The sequence below is a fragment of the Balaenoptera musculus genome, chromosome 13 (genome assembly GCF_009873245.2).
Source record: "Balaenoptera musculus isolate JJ_BM4_2016_0621 chromosome 13, mBalMus1.pri.v3, whole genome shotgun sequence".
Classification (NCBI taxonomy): Eukaryota; Metazoa; Chordata; class Mammalia; order Artiodactyla; family Balaenopteridae; genus Balaenoptera; species Balaenoptera musculus.
In genome coordinates this window covers 64,665,470-64,687,671 of record NC_045797.1, presented here as the reverse complement: position 1 = coordinate 64,687,671, position 22,202 = coordinate 64,665,470, and the positions used below count along the sequence as shown (strand labels likewise).

General features: G+C 38.2%; 1 protein-coding gene across 1 annotated transcript in view; it reads right to left on the bottom strand.

Moving 5' to 3' along the window:
• NLRC4 (NLR family CARD domain containing 4) overlaps positions 1 to 22,202 on the bottom strand; it is a 34,739-nt gene extending 12,537 nt beyond the window's left edge. The window contains exons 1-7 of the mRNA XM_036872578.1: positions 22,148 to 22,202; positions 17,511 to 17,771; positions 14,652 to 16,646; positions 9,312 to 9,404; positions 8,981 to 9,151; positions 7,082 to 7,174; positions 6,148 to 6,315 (exon numbers count right to left, since the gene is read on the bottom strand). Of these exons, the coding sequence (XP_036728473.1) occupies positions 6,148 to 6,315; positions 7,082 to 7,174; positions 8,981 to 9,151; positions 9,312 to 9,404; positions 14,652 to 16,646; positions 17,511 to 17,771; positions 22,148 to 22,202 (2,836 nt within the window). The remainder of the gene's footprint in view (positions 1 to 6,147; positions 6,316 to 7,081; positions 7,175 to 8,980; positions 9,152 to 9,311; positions 9,405 to 14,651; positions 16,647 to 17,510; positions 17,772 to 22,147) is intronic.

Sequence of the window (22,202 nt, the reverse complement as noted above, 5' to 3'; positions counted from 1 at the left end):
AGACACATATTAATCAAATTATCAAAAATTAAATACAAAGAAAAAATATTAAAAGCAGCAAGGGAAAAAAGACAAATAACACACAAGTGACTCCCCATAAGGTTAACAGCTGATCTTTCAGCAGAAACTCTGCAAGCCAGAAGGGAGTGGCAAGGCAAATTTAAAGTGATGAAAGAGAAAAACCTACAACCAAGATTACCCTGCAAGCATCTCATTCAGATTTGATGGAGAAATTAAAACCTTTACATGCAAGCAAAAGCTAAGAGAATTCAGCACCACCAAACCAGCTTTACAACAATTGCTAAAGGAACTTCTCTAGGCAGGAAACACAAGAGAAGGAAAAGACCTACAATAACAAACCCAAAACAATTAAGAAAATGGTAATGGGAGCATACATATTGATAATTACCTTAAATGTAAATGGATTAAATGCTCCCACCAAAAGACATAGACTAGCTGAATGGATACAAAAACAAGACCCGTATATATGCTGTCTACAAGAGACCCACTTCAGACCTAGGGACACGTACAGACTGAAAGTGAGGGGATGGAAAAAGATATTCCATGCAAAGGGAAATCAAAAGAAAGCTGGAGTAGCAATTCTCATATCAGACAAGACAGACTTTAAAATAAAGACTATTACAAGAGACAAAGACATAATGATCAAGGGATCAATCCAAGAAGAAGATATAACGATTGTAAATATTTATGCACCCAAAATAGGAGCACCTCAATACATAAGGCAAATGCTAACAGCCATAAAAGGGGAAATCGACAGTAACACAATCATAGTAGGGGACTTTAACACCCCACTTTCACCAATGGACAGATCACCTAAAATAAAAATAAATAAGCAAACACAAGCTTTAAATGATACATTAAATAAGATGGACTTAATTGATATTTATAGGACATTCCATCCACAAACAACAGAATACACTTTCTTCTCAAGTGCTCATGGAACATTCTCCAGGATAGATCATATCTTGGGTTACAAGTCAAGGTTTGGTAAATTTAAGAAAATTGAGATCGTATCAAGTATCTTTTCTGACCACAATGCTATGAGAGTAGATATCAACTACTGGAAAAAAATCTGTAAAAAATACAAAGATGTGGAGGCTAAACAATACACTGCTAAATAACCAAGAGATCACTGAAGAAATCAAAGAGGAAATCAAAAAATACCTAGAGACAAATGGCAATGAAAACATGACAACCCAAAACCTATGGGATGCAGCAAAAGCAGTTCTAAGAGGAAAGTTTATAGCAATTCAATCCTACCTCAAGAAACAAAAAACATCTCAAATAACCTAACCTTACAGCTAAAGCAATTAGAGAAAGAAGAACAAAAAAAAAAAAAAAACCCAAAGTTTGCAGAAAGAAAGAACTCATAACGATCAGATCAGAAATAAATGAAAAAGAAATGAAGGAAATGATAGCAAAGATCAATAAAACTAAAAGCTGGTTCTTTGAGAAGATAAACAAAATTGATAAACCATTAGCCAGACTCATCAAGAAAAAAAGGGAGAAGACTCAAATCAATAGAATTAGAAATGAAAAAGGAGAAGTAACAACTGACACTGCAGAAATACAAAGGATCATGAGAGATTACTACAAGAAACTATATGCCAATAAAATGGACAATCTGGAAGAAATGGACAAATTCTTAGAAAAGCACAACCTTCTGAGACTGAACCAGGAAGAAATAGAAAATATAAACAGACCAATCACAAGCACTAAAATTGAGACTGAGACTAAAAATCTTCCAACAAACAAAAGCCCAGGACCAGATGGCTTCACAGGCGAATTCTATCAAACATTTAGAGAAGAGCTAACACCTATCCTTCTCAAACTCTTCCAAAGTATAGCAGAGGGAGGAACACTCCCCAACTCATTCTACGAGGCCACCATCACCCTGATACCAAAACCGGACAAAGATTTCACAAAGAAAGAAAACTACAGGCCAATATCACTGATGAACATAGATGTGAAAATCCTCAACAAAATACTAGCAAACAGAATCCAACAGCACATTAAAAGGATCATAAACCATGATCAAGTGGGATTTATCCCAGGAATGCAAGGATTCTTCTATATACACACCAATCAATCAATGTGATACACCATATTAACAAATTGAAGGAGAAAAACCATATGATCATCTCAATAGATGCAGAGAAAGCTTTTGACAAAATTCAACACCCATTTATGATAAAAGCCCTGCAGAAAGTAGGCATAGAGGGAACTTACCTCAAGATTATAAAGGCCATATCTGACAAACCACAGCCAACATCGTTGTCAATGGTGAAAAACTGAAACCATTTCCTCTAAGATCAGGAAGAAGACAAGGTTGTGCACTCTCACCACTATTATCCAATACAGTTTCGGAAGTTTTAGCCACAGCAATCAGAGAAGAAGAAGAAATAAAAGGAATCCAAATCAGAAAAGAAGTAAAGGTGTCACTGTTTGCAGATGACATGATACTATACATAGAGAATCCTAAAGATGCTACCAGAAAACTACTAGAGCTAATCAATGAATCTGGTAAAGTAGCAGGATACAAAATTAATGCACAGAAATCTCTTGCATTCCTATACACTAATGATGAAAAATCTGAAAGAGAAATTAAGGAAACACTCCCATTTACCATTGCAACAAAAAGAATAAAATAGCTAGGAATAAACCTACCTAAGGAGACAAAAGACTGTATGCAGAAAACTATAAGACACTGATGAAAGAAATTAAAGATGATACAAACAGATGGAGAGATATACCATGTTCTTGGATTGGAAGAATCAACATTGTGAAAATGACTATACTACCCAAAGCAATCTACAGATTCAATGCAATCCCTATCAAACTACCACTGGCATTTTTCACAGAACTAGAACAAAAAAATTCATAATTTGTATGGAAACACAAAAGACCCCAAATAGCCAAAGCAATCTTGAGAAAGAAAAATGGAGCTGGAGGAATCAGGTTCCCTGACTTCAGACTATACTACAAAGCTACAGTAATCAAGTCAGTATGGTACTGGCACAAAAACAGAAATATAGATCAGTGGAACAGGATAGAAAGCCCAGAGTTAAACCCATGCACATATGGTCACCTTATATTTGATAAAGGAGGCAAGAATATACAATGGAGAAAAGACAGCCTCTTCAATAAGTGATGCTGGGAAAACTGGACAGCTACGTGTAAAAGAATTAAATTAGAACACTCCCTAACACCATACACAAAAATAAATTCAAAATGGATTAAAGGCCTAAATTTAAGGCCAGACACTATAAAACTCTTAGAGGAAAACATAGGCAGAACACTCTATGACATAAATCACAGCAAGATCCTTTTTGACCCACCTCCTAGAGAAATGGAAATAAAAACAAAAATAAACAAATGGGACCTAATGAAACTTAAAAGCTTTTGTACAGCAAAGGAAACCATAAACAAGATGAAGAGATAACCCTCAGAATGGGAGAAAATATTTGCAAATGAAGCAATTGACGAAGGATTAATCTCCAAAATTTACAACCAGCTCATGCAGGTCAATATTAAAAAAAACAAACAACCCAATCCAAATATGGGCAGAGGACCTAAACAGACATTTCTCCAAAGAAGATATACAGATTGCCAACAAACACATGAAAGGATTCTCAACATCACTAATCATTAGAGAAATGCAAATCAAAACTAAAATGAGGTATCATCTCACACTGGTTAGAATGGCCATCATCAAAAAATCTAGAAACAAGGGCTTCCCTGGTGGCGCAGTGGTTGGGAGTCTGCCTGCCAATGCAGGGGACACGGGTTCAAGCCCTGGTCTGGGAGGATCCCGCGTGCCGCGGAGCGGCTGGGCCCGTGAGCCGCAACTGCTGAGCCTGCGCGTCTGGAGCCTGTGCTCCACAACAAGAGAGGCCCTGACGGTTAGGGGCCTGCGCACCGCGATGAGGAGTGGCCCCCACTTGCCACAACTGGAGGAAGCCCTTGCACAGAAACGAAGACCCAACACAGCCATAAATGAAATAAATAAATTAATTTAAAAAAAATCTAGAAACAATAAATGCTGGAGAGGGTGTGGAGAAAAGGGAACCCTCTTGCACTGTTGGTGGGAATGTAAATTGATACAGCCACTATGGAGAACAGTATGGAGTTTCCTTAAAAAACTAAAAATAGAACCAGAATACAACCCAGCAATCCCACTACTGGGCATATCCCCTGAGAAAACCATAATTCAAAAAGAGTCATGTACCACAATGTTCATTGCAGCTCTATTTACAATAGCCAGGACATGGAAGCAACCTAAGTGTCCATGGACAGATGAATGGATAAAGGAGATGTGGCACATATATACAATGGAATATTACTCAGCCATTAAAAAGAAGCAAAATTGAGTTATTTGTAGTGAGGTGGATGGACCTAGAGACTGTCATACAGAGTGAAGTAAGTCAGAAAGAGAAAAACAGATACTGTATGCTAACATATATATATGGAATCTAAAAAAAAAAAAAAGGTTTCAAAGAACCTGGGGTCAGGAGAGGAATAAAGACACAGACGTAGAGAATGGACTTGAGGACCCAGAGAGGGGGAAGGGTAAGCTGGGACAAAGTGAGAGAGTGGCATGGACATATATACACTACCAAATGTAAAACAGATAGCAAGTGGGAAGCAGCCGCATAGCACAGGGAGATCAGCTCCGTGCTTTGTGACCACATAGAGGGGTGGGATAGGGAGGGTGGGAGGGAGACACAAGAGGGAGGAGATATGGGGATATATGTATATGTATAGCTGATTCACTTTGTTATAAAGCAGAAACTAACACACCATTGTAAAGCAATTATACTCCAATAAAGATGTTTAAAAAAAAAAAAAAAACTTTGGGCAGCATAAGGACTTAAAGACACAAGCATCTCTAAGAGAGAAGGTTTTTAAAAGAGGGGAGTTAGTCTTTAATGGGTAGAGTTTCAGCCAGGGAGAATGAAAAAGTTCTGGAGATGGATGGTGATGGTGGTTGCATAAGAATGTGAATGCTGCAAAACTGTAGACTTAAAAATGGTTAAAATGGTAAGTTTTATGATATATATACTACGGATATATTCTTGGCAATCCATGAGGGAAATGAAGGCAGTCAAGGCTGTTTTCACTAGTCCTTTGCCTCAGGTAATATGGTAGTCAGCCTTCAAGTTGGCTCCAATGATTCTCATCTCCTAGTATTCACTCCTCTGTGTTGTCCCCTCCCACAGTGGATTGGGCTGACCTGGGTAACCCATAGGACACAGCAGAGATGACCAGAAATGGTCTTCCAAGGCTAGGTCATAAAAGATATTGCAACTTCTAATTGGTTCTCCCTTGGATTTCTTGCTCTGGAGGAAGTGAGCGGCCATGTTGTGAGGACATGCAAGCAGTCTATGGAGAGGTCCAGGCATGAGAAACTAAGGCCTCCAGCCAACAGCCAGCATTAACCTGCCAACCAAGTGAGGAGCCACCTTGGAATCAGGTCTCCAGCAGCCCCAGTCATGACAGAGCCTAAGCCAGAACCACCCAGCTAAGCTGCTTCCAAATTCCTGACCCACCGAAACGTGAGATAATGTTTATAGTTGTTTTAAGCCACTAAGTTTTGGGGTAATCTTACACAGACATTGATAACTAATACAGAGAGCATGCAGACCCTTCATCAACTGCCTGAAACGATCATTGTCTTCAGTCATTTATGTATCTCTGTTCCTGGATTATATCACAGCTACTTAAAGATATTCCATGACCCCATTTACATAAAGTTGCACTTACCTTTACATGTTTTGAATACCCAACAAGTGACGTAAAAATATTTCCCAAGATTGGAAGGGCATTGCTGAATTTCAGACAGTTAAGGCTAGAAGAGCAATTCCTAACACGATACACCTTGTCAGGTAACGTGAATGTTTTTCCTTTTAACACTGTAGGTGAAATGCTTAAAAACCTGAAGGCAGGCCAGTGTTTTCAATCATTTTACTCCTTAACATGTATGAACCCTCTTTCAATATATCTATATAAAAAAGAGGAGGCAAATAAATAAATAAAGATGCTAACTAACTAACTAAATAGAGCAAGCCAACTGAAGAACTTTGTGAGGGCTAACTTCTTTTCTCTTGGCTCTGTGCGTATACCTACCTAGAATTCTAATCTCTGCATCTGTGAGTCTCCAGTTTCTCAGCCCAAGCTTGATGAGCTGTGGGGCCCCCTTCAGTTGCTCCAGCAGCCTGGCCAAGCTGACTCGTACATCACTGCACCAGGGCAGCATCAGCACGTTTAGCTGTTCCAAGATGTGCAGCCTGTCAACTTGAAGAACCAGAGAGCAGTTCAGGAATTGGATCCATCTCAAAATTGATGTGGGAGAAGGAATGATTTTTATCTCTGCAGCCTGCTCAATGTGCAATAAGGATCTACTTGGTTTTTTTGTTAATATTTTTACGGGAAGTGTTCAAGAATATACAAACATACAGAACAGTATAATGAAATTATATGTACTAATAAGCCAACTTTCAACAAACCTTGAACCATGGACAACCTTGCTTCATCGTCATCAAATTCCTTCCCTTCTATATTATTTTGAAGCAAATCTCAGACAGTTAAGTATCAGGTTTCTAATTCTAACATAATCACATTAGCATTATCACACCTTAAAAATCTTATCACTAACTTAAGCAGATTTGTCTTGAATATCACTTACTCTCAGACACTAGCTCACTAGAAGGAGACAAGTAGGTGGGAGTCTCAGGTGCAGTGAGTATGGGAAAACTGGTAACTCAAAAGCCATGGGCCTGTATTCCTCAAGGGCAGTTTAAGGAAGGGCTAAATGACCTACTTAAGGTCCATCTAGTAAGGCATATGTGGATAAACTATTTGAGTATCTGATAATGATGACTATTTGAGTATTTGATTTTGGCTAAGTTATCAATTCGTTTTTTTTTTTTTTGGCCACACGGCGCTGCATGTGGGATCTTAGTTCCCTGACCAGGGATTGAACCTGCACCGCCCCCTGCAGTGGAAGTGCAGAGTCTTAGCCACTGGACTACCAGGGAAGTCCCTAAATTGTCATTCTTACTTAGTTCATGAAGAGCTTCATTTCCATCCTTTTCCAGATGATTTTCAGATAAATCAAGAATGCTCAGTTTGGCCAAGTTGTGAAGATTCTGAGCTGCAAAAAAAAAAATTTTTAATCCAAAACAACAAGACTTTCAGGGAACTATAAATGCATTTTAAAATATCCTTAGAAGAATTCTGAGTCCTTGTTTTCTTTGTTGATAGTATAAAGCCATTATTTGACTTGATTAATTTATTTATTTCAAAAAGTATCTGGATAGGTTTAACCCCCAATTGCCACGACTATGACTGGTGCACGGATATTTCCTTGTTCTAAGTTCTGACTAAAAAAATTGAGTTCACAAAAAGCCTAAAGCATCCGGGAATATAGTTTTTATGTCACTTTAGAAAAGTCACTCCATTTCTCTAAGCCTCAGTGTCTTCATCTTTAGAATAAGGAAGATGAACTAAATAAACTGTGAGGGTGCTTACAACTCTAAAATGCCCTATCATGAAGGAGAAACAAAGGAACAAAAACCAGATGAGATGAGCTGTTCTTTGTGTACTCAGTTTAGATGATTTTGTTAATGTCATAGTGGTGATACTAATAATAAAAACTTAGAAATTAAAAAAAGACAGATGAGAAAAATAGAAAACAAATAGCAAAATGACTAACGGAAATCTAGTCCTATAAATAATTACATTAAATGTAAATGGATTAAACACTCCAGTTAAAGAGATTAATAAGACTAGATTTTTTTTTTTTAAAGCAAGACCCAACTCCATCTACAAGACATGTATTTTAATGACAAAGACATAAATATACTGAGGTTAAAATTTGGAAAACTATATTACATGTAAACATTAATCATAAAATGCCATCACTCTAGCTGATCACTGCTTAATTCTTTTCATTTCAGATATTTATCATGGTTGTTTAATCTAGTTGAAGTTTTTCCTATCAAGACTAATGAGAAAAATCTCCTTTAAAAAATTAGTCAATTTTTTAATGAATATATACTCTTGTTGTAATATTAGCTATTATTATTTTTAAGCAATCATATGACCCCTTTTCTTAGAATAAAATATCTTCTGGGATTTGGTTTAAAATAAAAAACCTGCAGAACTCCTCTTAAAAAGGGTACAGCTGCTATTTTCAGTTCTAAACCTTTCTCTCCGCAGGGCAAGTAGAGAAGTAAAGGAGTATGCTCATCATTCTCATGCTTTCCGTTGTTTATCTGGCCTTTTCTAATCCTGGGTTTCTCTAGCTTTTGGTTTATGTTGGCATATAAATAGTTTCCTTAGGAAACTTTACAGACTCCTAGCAGTTGTGTATTCTGTTTTTAAGAGGGCTAGACCATCTTTTTTACCAAAATCTAAATTAAAAAAAAATCTGAATCGAACATATCTAGTTTATCCAGAAATATGCAAAGGTTTCTCCATACTTGGTATATGCACACTTTAAGAACTCAAAAGACTCAACTCATATTGATGCACATTAACTCCATCTTAACAGGGCAATAGGTAAGCATTGGAAAGCCTGAAAACATTTAAGGAAATCCTTCTCTCTCTGCTTCAATCACTTGTTTATCCATTCATCCAAATTTTTATTAAGCAGTTATTATATAACAGAATATGTGCCAAGCTTCAAGCACCTATTTCTTATTTTCTTCCTCTTTACCTTTTCTTAAAATGACATCTTCAATTATCCTGAAATTCTCTCCTATTATTCATCCATAGTAAATTTTCATTCCAGTCATGAAGAAGGTCATTAAAAACAAGTTAGATATTACCTAGAAGTCTTTATTATCTTTTCCAGTTTCCCTAAAAATTAAATTTCCATTTGAGAGACTTAGCATGCCTTAGTATGAAAATATCGCATGTTTTCTTACACTGTTTTCATAATGCAGGCAGCAATTACCTAGGGTTTTCACAGCATTTCCTGACAGGCAGCAGGAGACTAATTGGATTTCTTTAAGGTCACAGGGTTCAGCTGACAGAGACTTGACTATGTAATCCATTCCCTCCCCTATATCAGACAAGTGGGTCAAACGAAGTAAACACATCTTTTTCAGATTTGTCAGACCTTCAGCTGCAAAAAAAAAAAAAAAAAAGGAAAGGAAATGCATTAAGACACCAAGTACATAATGGCATCGTTGCCTTGTATAGACACAGCCAGTGTCAAAGAGTCTTAGCTGTTCTTATTATCAAACTTGTATTAGTAAATATATTAGAGAAAACAAAAATCTGACCTAGTTTTATAGCATCTTCCTCATTCATCTTAATGTTATCCAGTATGAGCTTCATAAGGTTCTTCAAATTACCTAAGCTGTCAGTCAGACCACCTGCCAAAGAAAAGGGATTGGACTGTGTTCAGCTGTCATTTACTATATTTCTGTTACCAATCAAAAGATTTTAGTTGTCACTATGGGCAAGAAATGCTCAGCTCATGAAATTGACACGAAAATATATTTTTTTGGTGAGAGATGGGGATCTTCCTTAGCTAAAAGCATGTTTTCAAAATACAATGGAATTACAATGGAAAACAATAACAGAAAGATAACTGGGAAATCTCCAAACAGTTGGAAATTAAACAATGCACTTCTAAACAAGCATGGATAAAACAGGAAGTTTCAAGGAAAATTAGACAATGTTTTGAAAAATACAGAAATTAAAATATATCAAAATCTCCAGTTAACAGTTACTTAAAGGGAGGTTTAGAGCATTGAATGCTTATATTAGAAATAAGGAAAGTTTTCAAATCAACAACCTAAGCTTACGAGTTCAGAAACTAGAGAGAGAAGAGCAAAATAAACCCAATGCAAGACGAAGCAATAAAACAATAAAGATAAGGGCAGAAATCAATAACAAATCACAAACAGAAACAATAGGGGAAAATCAATGGAAATTAAAAGCTATATCTTTGAAAAGATCAATAAAATTGATAAATTTCTAGCAAGACTGACAAAGAAAAAATGAGGAATAACAAATTACCAATATCAGAAATGAAAGGGAAGATATCATTACAGAAATCACAGAGGTTAAAAGGATAGAGAATAATATGAACAAATCTACATGCATAAATTTGACAACATAGACAAAATTGCACAATTTCTTGAAAGGCACAAACTAGTAAAACTTAGCCAACGTTACATAAGTAATCTGAATAGTCCAGTATAACCAAGGAAATTGAATTTGTAGTTTAAAATTTTCCAAAAAAGAAAGCTGCAGGCACAGATAATTTAACTTGCAAATTCTACCAAACTTTCAAGGAAGAAATAACACCAATTCTACACAATCATTTCCAGGAAACAGAAATACAGACAACACTTCCCAACTCATTTTATGACACTACCATTAACCAATCTGAAACCCAGACTAAGGGAATAAAACAAAAGAAAACTTCAAACCAATATCACTTATGAAATCCTCAACAAAATATTACCAAGGAGTCCAGCCATATATAAAAAGAATATTATACTACCACCAAGTGAGCTTCATACAGGGAATGCAGGACTGTTTTGATATTTGGAAATCAATCCATGTACTTCACTATATTAACAGTCTAATGAAGAAAAACTACATGATCATATAAATTGATACAGCAAAAATAGCTGATACAATCCAATAACCATTCATGATAAAAATTCTCAGCAACCTAGGAATAGAAGGACACTTCCCCAACCTGATAAAAGGCACCTTCAAAAAAACTACAGTTAGCATCACACTTCATGGTGAAAGTCTGAATGCTTACTCTCTAGGATCAGGAACAAGGGAGGATGTTCACTTTCACCTCTCCTATTCAACACTATACTGCAAGTCATAATCAGTGCAGTACGGCAGGAAAATGAAATAAAAGGAATACAGGGACTTCCCTGGTGGCGCAGTGGTTAAGAATCCGCCTGCCAATGCAGGGGACATGTGTTCGATCCCTGGTCTGGGAAGATCCCACATGCTGCAGAGCAACTAAGCCTGTGCACCACAACTACTGAGCCCGTGCTCTAGAGCCCACCTGCGCACCTAGAGCCTGTGCTCCACAACAAGAGAAGCCATCACAATGAGAAGCCCGCACACCGCAACCAACAGTAGCCCCTGCTCGCTGCAACTAGAGAAAGCCCACGTGCAGCAACGAAGACCCAACGCAGCCAAAGATAACTAAATAAATTTATTTTTAAAAAATGAATAAATAAAAGGAATACAAAATTGGAAAGGAAGAAATGAAAATAATCCCTTTGGAAGGGACATGAAATAAGTTTATCAAAGGTATAGAGTACAAGATCAACACACAAAAGTCAACTGTATTTCTGTAGTAGCAATAAATAATTGGTAACCAAATTTTTTTAAGTTACCATTTACAATAGCTCCAAAAGAATGAAAAAGGTATAAATCTAAAAAACATATACACAATCAACATGATGAAAAGTACAAAATGGTGAAAAAAGAAATCAAGGAAAATCTAAACAAATAGAAAGAGAAACCATGGTCATAGAGTCAACATAATAACAATGTCAATTCTCCCTAAATTGTTCTATAGATTTAATGTAATTCCAACCAAGATCCCAAGAAGAGTGTTTGACGATATAAACAATGTGATTCTTGGGAATTTCCTGGCAGTCCAATGGTTAGGACTCTGTGATTTCACTGCTAAGGGCTCAGGTTCAATCCCTGGTTGGGGAACTAAGATCCCACAGGCAGTGCGATGCAGCCAAAAAAAAAAAAAAAAATGTGATTCTAAAATTTATATGGAAGGACAAAGGAACTAGAATATTTTAAAATTATTTTGAAAAAGAAGAAGAAAGTTGGAGAAATAACACTACCCAATTTTATGACTTACTATAAAGTAAAAGTTACTAAGACAATGTAGTATTGGCAAGGGATAGACAAGGGTATTGGCAAATGAAAGATCAATGGAAAATAGTATCCAGAAATACACCCATACAACTATAGCCAAAAAATTTGGGCAAAGATACAAAGGCTATTCAAACATGAAAGAATAGTAATTTCAATAAACAGAACAACTGGATATCCATAGGGAAGAAAAATGAACCTTGATCTAAACTTCACACCTTACACAAATGTTAACTCGAAATGGATCATAGATCTAAACGTAAAACATAAAACTTTAAAAGAAAATATAGGAAAAAATCATCATGACCTTTATGCAAAGAGTTCTTAGACATGACACCAAAAGCATGATTCATAAAGAAAAAAAATGGATGGCAACAAAATGTAAAACTTTTGTTCTGTGAAAGACACTGTTAAAGAATGAAAAGACTAGCTACAGATTGGGAGAAAATATTTTCAAATCACTTATCTCACAAAGTACTTGTATCGTGAATATATTAAAAAAAAAACACTTAAAACTCAACATTAAGAAAACAAATTGACCCAATTAAAAATGGGTAGGGACTTCCCTGGTGGTCCAGTGGGTAAGACTCCGTGCTCCCAATGCAGGGGGCCCAGGTTCGATCCCTGGTCAGGGAACTAGATCCTGCATGCATGCCACAACTAAGAGTCCTCAAGCCACAACTAAGAAGTCTGCATGCTGCAACTAAGAGCCCGCATGCCACAACTAACGATCCCACATGCCACAACGAAGATCCCACGTGATGCAACTAAGACCCGGTGCAGCCAAAATAAAAATATAAATAAATACTTTTTAAAAAATGGGTAAAAACTTGAAGAGACATTTCACTAAGTTGCAAACAAGCACGTGAAGAATTTTCAACTTTTATTAGCCAACTCTGATGATATAACACTATACACAGAGTTCCAGTTGCTCCACATCCTCATCAGCACTTGGTATTGTCTGTTTTTTTTTTTCTTATTGTAAAATGACAAAAAGAGAAAAATAGAAATAATACTAAATGCTAGTGAGAATGCAGAGCAACTAAAATTCTCATGTATTGCTACTGAAAATGTAAAATGTACAAAGTGGAAAATAGCTTGGAAGTTTCCTAAAAAGTTAAACAAGCACTTGTCATATGGCTCAGCAACGCTAATCCTACATATTTACCCAAGTGAATTGAAAACTTATTTTCACATAAAAAACTTTCATAAGAATGTTTTTAGTAGTTCTATCTATAATTGCCCAAACTGGAAATAACCAACATGTCTTTCAGTAGTGACTAGATTCTAGCTATAAGAAAAACTAAGTGCTGATTGCAAACTCAAATGTCAAAGAGGGCCAGGGAGATGATGTTATTACAAGAAGTAGAACAGGTGGGCTTTGTGCCCAACTGGAGATTATGTGTCTTTCCGAAGAGTGTAGGAGCAGATCATGAAGCTCTAGCCAGTTGTTACCAAGTGCAGTTGTCAAATCTATAATTTTCAAGAGGAATGAGAAACCTGTATTTTCACATGATATTTCCCAATTTCAAAATGGTGGCAACTCCTTTAGGGAGAAGAGTCATAGCTAGGGGAGAGAGAACGGAAGGAGACTTTTCATCATAGATTGTTTTATAATTTGGACCATGTAAATATATTACTCAAAAAATAAATTTAAAATATTAAGAACAAAATATTGGAAAACATTAAAAAGAAAAATTTTAATTATATGTAGGTCAAATTCAGCACGTAAGTGACCGGTTTGCAATATCAGCACAAACGAATGGCCATCAAGAGAAGATGGTAAGCCTCCTAACACAGAAGGTAGTCTAATAAAGTCTGAGTGACTATCCAGAATCTTATAGAAGGCCTTCCTGCATTGAGTAGGAGGTTGCAAAGCTTATCTGTACAAAAGATTCTAGATTCTTAAAATGATAGAAAATGTCCTCTACAGGGTGACAAGTGAGGCAGAGCCAAATGGGAAACTACTTGTGGATGAAAATGAATCTCAGATTACAGTCATGTAGAACAAGGCTCCTGCTGGCCCATAGCTTCACAGAACTCAGCAGCCCCTGCTCTGGGCAACAGGACGGATCTACACAGGTGTGGCTGGACTACACAGGTAAGGGAGACACTCACCTTTAGTGTTATTGTGAATCTGGGGAAAACTCCCCTTTACCCAGAAAGATTGACCCCACATGTATGCGTCTGAAGTCTGGAATTTCTTCATGTTCGACAAAAACTGTTCCCAAAATCTTCCTTCAAAGTGAATGATACTTGGAGTGGGGCTGGGGCTGGATGTGCTGCAGTTTCCTAGATGAGAATCTAGTGATGCAGTTAGCCACCAGCTTCTGCAGGTGATTAGTTTATGGTTGGATTTCCTCCCAGACTTCAAAGAAGGAAGGGTGCTACTTGGCAGGAAAGCAGTGAACGTTGGGTTAAGACAGAGATGCTGACAAGAGGGAGGGTTCACAGAAGACAAGCTTAACCTACTGTATACACAGACAAACATACAAACACACACTTTACCATATATATACTACATAGTTATTCAGTCAGACTACAGAGCTTCAGCTCTGGGAATCCTTCCTAGGGCCTCCCAATCTGACAGCCTTCCCCCCACATGGAAGTCTCTCCCAAGCCCTTCCACTTCCTGACACTAGTAGAAACTATTAGAAAATTTCAAGCAAAACAAATAATATCTAATATTTCCACAGTAACTAGACAGGTTTGATTATAGCTTAAACTGCTGATGTTTACAATACCTGGTAGCCGTTGAGTCCCTAGGTCGTGAATACTTAAGGTGTGCAGGTTTGTCACAGATGTGATATGCCGCTCGTCTTCTAAGGCGAGGGGACTGGCTTCCACTATGATGGAATGAATGTTCTTACAGGTGCTGAGGACCGAACTGAGGCTTCCAGCCACGCCGGCACATCTCTTAATGTACAACCTGAGGCTTGTAGCAGAGCTGAATATTTTCCCCAGGTATTTGATATCTTGCTTATTCAACTTGCAGAAATCCCGGAGTGTGACCTCCAATGTCTTGAATTCCTGCTTCCAGTTGAAGAACAAAGACACAGCCCTGCTGGGAATGTAGGTTCCTGAGGACTCCTGCATGTGGATCCTGCTTGCGTCTTCTGCGGTCTCATCCTGCGAAGCCACAGCTCCCCCGTACAGGTCTAGTTTAACAAAGTCCAGAGCACTTGCACAATTAGGCAAGTTTTCAAAGAAGTCAAATAAGTAATCAGGGATGTTCTCTGAGTTGATATGTAGGCTTTTACCATGAAAGAAAGCTTCAAATTCTTCTCTCAGGTTTGATGTGGATATACTCTCACAGAATAAATTGATGCCACACTCTGTAAAGGAGTTGATGTTTATGGCTTTCAGAATTTCTTGCACAGTGGTGCTTTTCACATTTTGCATAGATTCCTGCCTCCAGAGAGGCCTCTTGGTGACGAAAAGCCCACCGAGGCTGCCATGTTGATACACTGATGCCAGGTGTTTCAGAACAGTCCGGGTGGCTTCGGCAGATGACCCACACGTATACAGGAGCAGGTTGCTGTACTTGGATGTAATGTCTGAAATGGAAACCATTTTCTGCAAGTGACCGTTCCCCTTGGTCACCTCTTCTGGCTCTTCAGACGTCAATAAACTGCTGAGTCTGCGTCCTGCTGTGTACTCCTGGAATGATTTATGAAAGAATTTATACTTCGGCTTGAACCGTTGAGCTGTGTATTTACAGAGGAGTCCCGCTGTCAGCAGGACATCCTCGTTCACACTGGACAAGTCGTCCGGTTCAAAATCAAACCTGTGGGAGAACACGCCCTCCAGAGCTAGGTCCCCACAGTGGTCCAGGCTCCGAGTGACCTCACTTGGAGCCACCCCTTTACGTTTGTGCTTGTTTTTATTTATTAGCAGATCGTAGAAGGCACAGAACAGTGTGGTTTGTGTGTTAGAGTGGAACTCACTTTTCCCCATCTGGATTGCACAAGTGATAACCACAAAGAGAGGGGTCTTCATCAGATTCCTCAAGCACCTGGATTTCTGAATTTGGAGCAACAAGCCTTCAGCGAGCTCCTTTATCAGCACTTCCCGGATGAGAGCCTGGGCACTGTCCTCGGTCATGTCCCCCACCTCGGCAATCAGCGCACCAAACTGCCTGATGTACCTCAGGCACTCCATGGTGGTGGTGACGATGACCATATTCTTGAAGCGGTGGTTTTCCTTTATTAGGGCTTCGATTTCTGGGCAGTTCTGGGCCTTGAATTCATTGTAGCCATCTAGGAGAAAAAGAACCCTCTGCCGTAGCTTCAGTAGTATGGCCATGAACGTCTGCTTCCTGATTGTGTCAGGTATATCCAAGAGTTGGTCACACAGGGTTTCGAAGAGTCCACCCTGGGCCCTGCTCAGACGGAGAAATAAAACTAATTTGAACTTGGTCAGAGCCTGGCACTCTCCAGAGGCCCAGAGCATGGCGATTCGCTGCGGCAGAGTGGACTTCCCTTTGCCCGATTCCCCTTCGATGATGCAGGGGCTCTGAAGAGTGTCCAGCAGGCCACTCAGGGTCAGCTGCTCCAGACGGTGATGGTGTTGGTCCTTCCTCCATAGAACCGGTTCTGTGAAGGTGCTTTTCAAATTAAAAATAATGTCAATATCTTCACCCAGCGGATAGTAGTTCAGAAAAGATGGGGTATGGTATAAGTCCTTTAAATCCTGAGCCAAACCATCTAAGTCTTCTTCTGACATCTGATGAAAAAGACCTGTTAGAGAAGAGGAAATTGAAGAGGATCCAATTCTGTGTCTCCCCAGAACCTAAGAGTTCAGGAGGAGGAGGAGGAGTGAGGCTGAGAATCTTCCCTTGATGACTTTAATTTCCTTCCCCAGTTCTGAGCTGGCAGAAAGGGTTCCAAATATTTACTCCTGCTTTCCCCTGTTACCCTTTACCCTACTTGCCCTTTTGCCTTCTGTTTCTTCCTTTCCACCACCAAATTTTGTAGCAGCTGATTGGAAAGGAGAGGAGCCAGTGTTTGGGTTAAGGAAAGTGCATGAGAATAGTGGGGATATGGTTGAGAATGATGGTCAGGGGTAATTTTCAGCAAATCAAGCCTTAACCTTGATTAAAATCTGCCAGGAGATAATTGACTAATTTAAAGAAAGAAAAACTAAATTAATATTTCATGAAAAGCAGAATCATGCTTCTTTAGTCAGTCAGGCTCTCTTTACCATGGTGCTTGGATTACAGAGTAAGCAGTCTGGGGGCCACTTGTCCACAGATGGTCCTCATCAGACTAAGGAATGTTGAAAACTACTACTGCACTACTGCACTGACTTCTTAAGTGCCTTCATTGTCCAGTTTGATTCTGAAGTCAGACTATGCTAAATCATTTATTCCCTTACCCTGGAGTTACTTATTTGGCTTCACCATCAAGTGACCTAGTGGGAGTTTTTTGTTTTGTTTTGTTTTCCTGAGAGTGTCTGAGCTTTTCCTCGACATAACCAAAGCCCAATGCCCAGTGATATGAGAGCATTGGAGGGAGGAGAGCAGAGGTTCTGTCATGGGGATTATGGATCTTCTTCATGATTTATTCTATTTGTAGAACAGCTAAAAGCAAACTAATACTTACTAAGTCCATGCAAGTCCTGAAACAGAGGATAGTTCCACTTTTCAAGGGATTTAAGAAAGAGGTTACAGGCTTCTGAACCCTTCTTCAGAATCATGTGAATGATCCCTCTTGCAGCATCCTGCTCGACCTTCTCACAGCAAATGATGTTTACTTCTTCGTAATTCAGAACATTCCATACAAGTAGCTCATCCAAAATTTGCTTTATAACAGTCACTCCCATCCTTTGAATGAGAATTTGACTGTTCTCCTTTATGAAATTCACTGAGGGGATGGGGGAGAAATATACATATTTATTCATTTATACAAAATGTGCATATCAGCATTATGTTGCCAGGGCATTAGGTTCATGCATTTTTTTTTCCTTTGTACCTATCTTGAGTTATGGAGAAGCCAAATGCTTGAATTCCAGGCCCTCAAGAAAAGCTCTGTAAAGACCCTCATTCCTAACCCCAGAGTCCTTGGTGAGCAAGACGTTTTTTCTTTGATAACAAAGTGAGCAATCCTGTCCTTGATATAAAAGCATCCCCACTAAGGTAATAGGGGTAAGACGATGCGCTTTCAAGTAGGGAGACTGGCATACGATCTGCCATTTGCTACCATCTGTGTAACCTTGGCAAGTTGCTAACCCTCTTTGAGCCTATTTCAATGCTGTGTTGCTAAATGTTGAACACACTGCCTCTCTGGGGGTAAAGGCCTGAATTCATAGCACGTACCAATCTGCATGTTGTAAGTATTCCCACTGAGGCCAAATTCAAGCTAACAATGTATGTCAACTGGCTAACAAAAATCATAAAAATTCAACAGTGAGCTCTCACAAAACAGTAAGAACCAGCTGTAGTACACCACTGGTTCCTTGTCTGTACAATGGAGTTGAGAACACTATTTATGAAGTTTAATGAGAACTCATGTATAGTATTTCGTACAAAGTAATAGCTCAATAAATGTTAGCTACTATTTTTAGCCATTATTCTGCTGTCAACACTCAAAGGAGTAGCACATTTTATCTCCCATAGAATTTGGTATTTTCTGAAGAGTATCACTGCAAAATAGTTGTCTGTATTCAGTTTAAGCTCTCTCATCTCTCACAGTGAGGTTCCCTGAAGAAGCTGTCTCGTTTCTGTGTCTCCCTTGCCAAGATCTAACTCTCCCAGGCAGTCCATGCCAGCTCAGAGAAGTGCCTCCCAGGTATTGTACTCTCAGACACTGTCTGCACTACTTTTCCTCTTGGGCTAGGCTGCTCCTGGTTTTCAAATCTTTCTTGACTCATCCAAGTGGATATCTCCTCCTGAAGACCCTGAGGCATCTCTGGTCTGAATTACACCATCAGGCACTCAGACCCCCAGGATCCTACCCCAGGTCCCCTTTCTCTCTGTCCCATGCAGATCTCTACTGCTAACCTCAGCTGGAATGTTACCACATCCCTGTCTACATGGCCGGTCAGTGAGTCTCTCTCTCTCCCTCTGGGGTCTCATCTGTTTTCTTGGCTTCTACATCCTCCCTATGGAGACAACCTCTAAGTCTGATTCTAGTCACTTAGAAAGGCCTACAGACCACTGCAAGATCACAGGACTAGCCTTTTGGAGGTGACATTTCTTCAGCTGTAAAATTAAGATATTGATACTTTAACTCTTTAAAAGGCTCAAGAAAAAGACTGAATAAAGTCACATAAGGCACAGACATAAAAATATTTTAAAATTTGAAAAGTGTGCTGCTATGTAACTGTAAGATGTTCTTATTACTAGCCATGGTATCTCCCTGTGTGTGGACTACCACACTCCTCTCTTATCAAGTAGTTAAGTGAAAACCATGCTGCTTATTCATTCATTCAGTATTCATTCTTAGCAGAATATCTCTGTTTAGACTAGTGCTGTACAGTAGAATTTTCTGAGATGATAAACATATTCTATATTTGCTCTGTCCAGTAGTGGAGCCATTAGTCACATGTGGCTGTTGAGCACTTGAAATGTGGCTAGCGTGAGTGTGTGACTGAATTTTAAATTTTATTTAGTTTTTGTTTATTTAAATTCACATTAAATAGACACATATAGCTACTTACTAGTAACTACATTGGATAGCATAGTCTACACCCAGTCATCAAAGTGGAAAGAGTTACATTTTGGTCGCCACTTAGATCTACTCCATGTTTCTTCACAATGATCTTGACAGATCTCTCTGCTGTCTGACCAGGAGGGTAAGCCCGAGTAGGTGATGGCAGGAGACCAATATTTTTTTCTTTTCAACCATAAAAACCAGAGAGTTTAATGAAAAGCAAGCTTGTATAAAAGAACATTCATGTTCAATAGGCAAAAAATTAGACATATCATTGAAGAAATTAGGGGCAACAAATTGCACTAAGGGGAAAAATGCTTTCAGGTAATATAGGAAATATAAATGTACTTTTGATTCTTGAATAAAATCTTAATGTATTACAATATTCTCAGCGTATAAGAAAATTCCAAGAGGAGATAATTTCTAGTGGAACAGAGCTGAACTTTACTTCTTCTGAAGGGAGTCAGATTTGAATTGCTGACTTGATAAAAAGATAGATCATGTAATATTCTTCCTGAGTGCATCTTCAGGACTGACAAAGAGATCAGAAAGAATAGCGTCTTTATTCAATTACTGTTACAAATAGGAGATGTGTTCTGGAAACACCCACAGAAATAAAAACACAATTAACATAATGAGATGTCATTTTGCACCTACCAATTATTTATATTTTATTTGTGTTATCCTTTTTCACATAAATATTGTTTAATGTCTATTTTACCCTTACTTCACCTTCTCCCTGTACCCTGCATCCCTGAATTACACTCGCAAATATACACCATATTGTAAGCGCTGTGAGAACAAAAAGCATGCTTTGTTTTGATATTATACCCCCAGGGCCTAGAACTGTGGTTAATTAATTAACGTTTGTTGAATAAATGAATTTGGTAAAGATTAAAATGAAAAACCTCACCAGGATGAAAAAGTTGTGAGAAAGCATTTACCACTAGAACTATTGGATAGTGCTGCAATGAACATTGCATGATATATGTATACGTATAACTGATTCACCTTGCCGTACAGCAGAAACCAACACAACATTGCAAATCAACTACACTCCAATAAAAATTTTTTAAAAATAAAATGTTTGGAATAGTAAAAAACAAAAACAAACAAACAAACAAAAAACTTATTGGATAGTTTGGGCTTATATTCTCAGTCATCTAGGATCACATTCTTGCAAGAGTTAAACACGCAACCTAGACCTTGAACATGGTACCTTTTATTTAATGTTCCTTAAGCAAATTAATATCCCCCAAATTTGTATATTATTTCAGATTTTCCTGAGGTTTTAGGACAATGTATGTGTTTTATCTCACATAAGTCCCAAATTATTTAGAACTGAGTACTAATAACAAAACCTTTCAAAGTGTGTGGCAATGTACCAGGAAACAGGAAATTCCCAGAAGCCATCTTTCAAACCCAGGATCTAGCCTCCCATGATGTCAGGGGACCAATATTTTAAAATGATCACTCTCTGTGAAAGTCCTAGCTTATCTGTGGTTCTGCCATTTAACACGGGCCACCACGTTTATAACTGAATTCTCAGAACCACAGAAAAATATTTGATGGGCATTCCATATATCAATATAACTGATCAGAGGAAGGCATGAATTGATTTTCTGCTCAATATCACCCGTATTTGGAAACACACTCTACAATCACGCAGATTTGATTTCTAGTATACTTACTTGTTCTGAATAAAAGCTTTCCAGCTTTCTATATCTCAGTAGACAATATTACTTCCAAATGGAGAAGTCAAAGATGACTCCAATACTGTCCTCTTCTTTCTGTAAAATGGCTCCTCATTCTGTAAAACTAACAAAACAGAAACAGAAACTATCAGACAGCAACCATTGTCACTTTCGTATTTATTCTTTTTTTCCCACACCAAAAAGGACGCACTATACATAACGTTTGACATGTTTTTTTTTCATTTACTCTATTTTTGAGACCTTTCTATATCAGTTAAGTAGTAAACTGCCTCATTTTAAAAAGCAATTTCATTGACGTAAAATTTACATGCAATAAAATACAAGGAGCTTTGACAAATGTACACACCCAAGTCAGTAATACCCCAGTCAAGATTTAGAATATTCCCATCCCATGCAGAAAGTTCCCTTGTGCCCCTTTATAATTCATTCCTCCTAGTCCCCACCAAAGTAACCACTGATCGGACTTCTTTAACTATAAATTACTTTTGCCTGTTCTAGAAATTCATGTAAATGGACAAATGTAGGGGGTACTCTTGTGTCTGGCTCCTTTCACTTAGTATCATGCTGTTGAGATTCTCCTTGCTGTTTGCAGGAATTGGTAGTTCAGTCGTTTTTAATGGCTGAGCAGTATTCCATTGTAGGAACAGATCAATTTACCTATTAATTCTCCTGTTGATGGGCATTTGGTTTGTGTCCAGTTTTTGGCTATCATGAATGAAGCTTCTATCAACATTCCTTTGTGGACATACGTTTTCATTTCTATTGGGTGAAAATCTAGAAGTGGAATTTCTAGGTCATATGGTGAGTGTATGTTAATTTTATAGACGGTGCCAAACTGTTTTTCAAAGTGGTCATACCATTTTACATGCTTACCAGCAGATAAAATCAACAGTTCCAGTGGTTCCAAATCCTCAGCAGCACTTGGCAT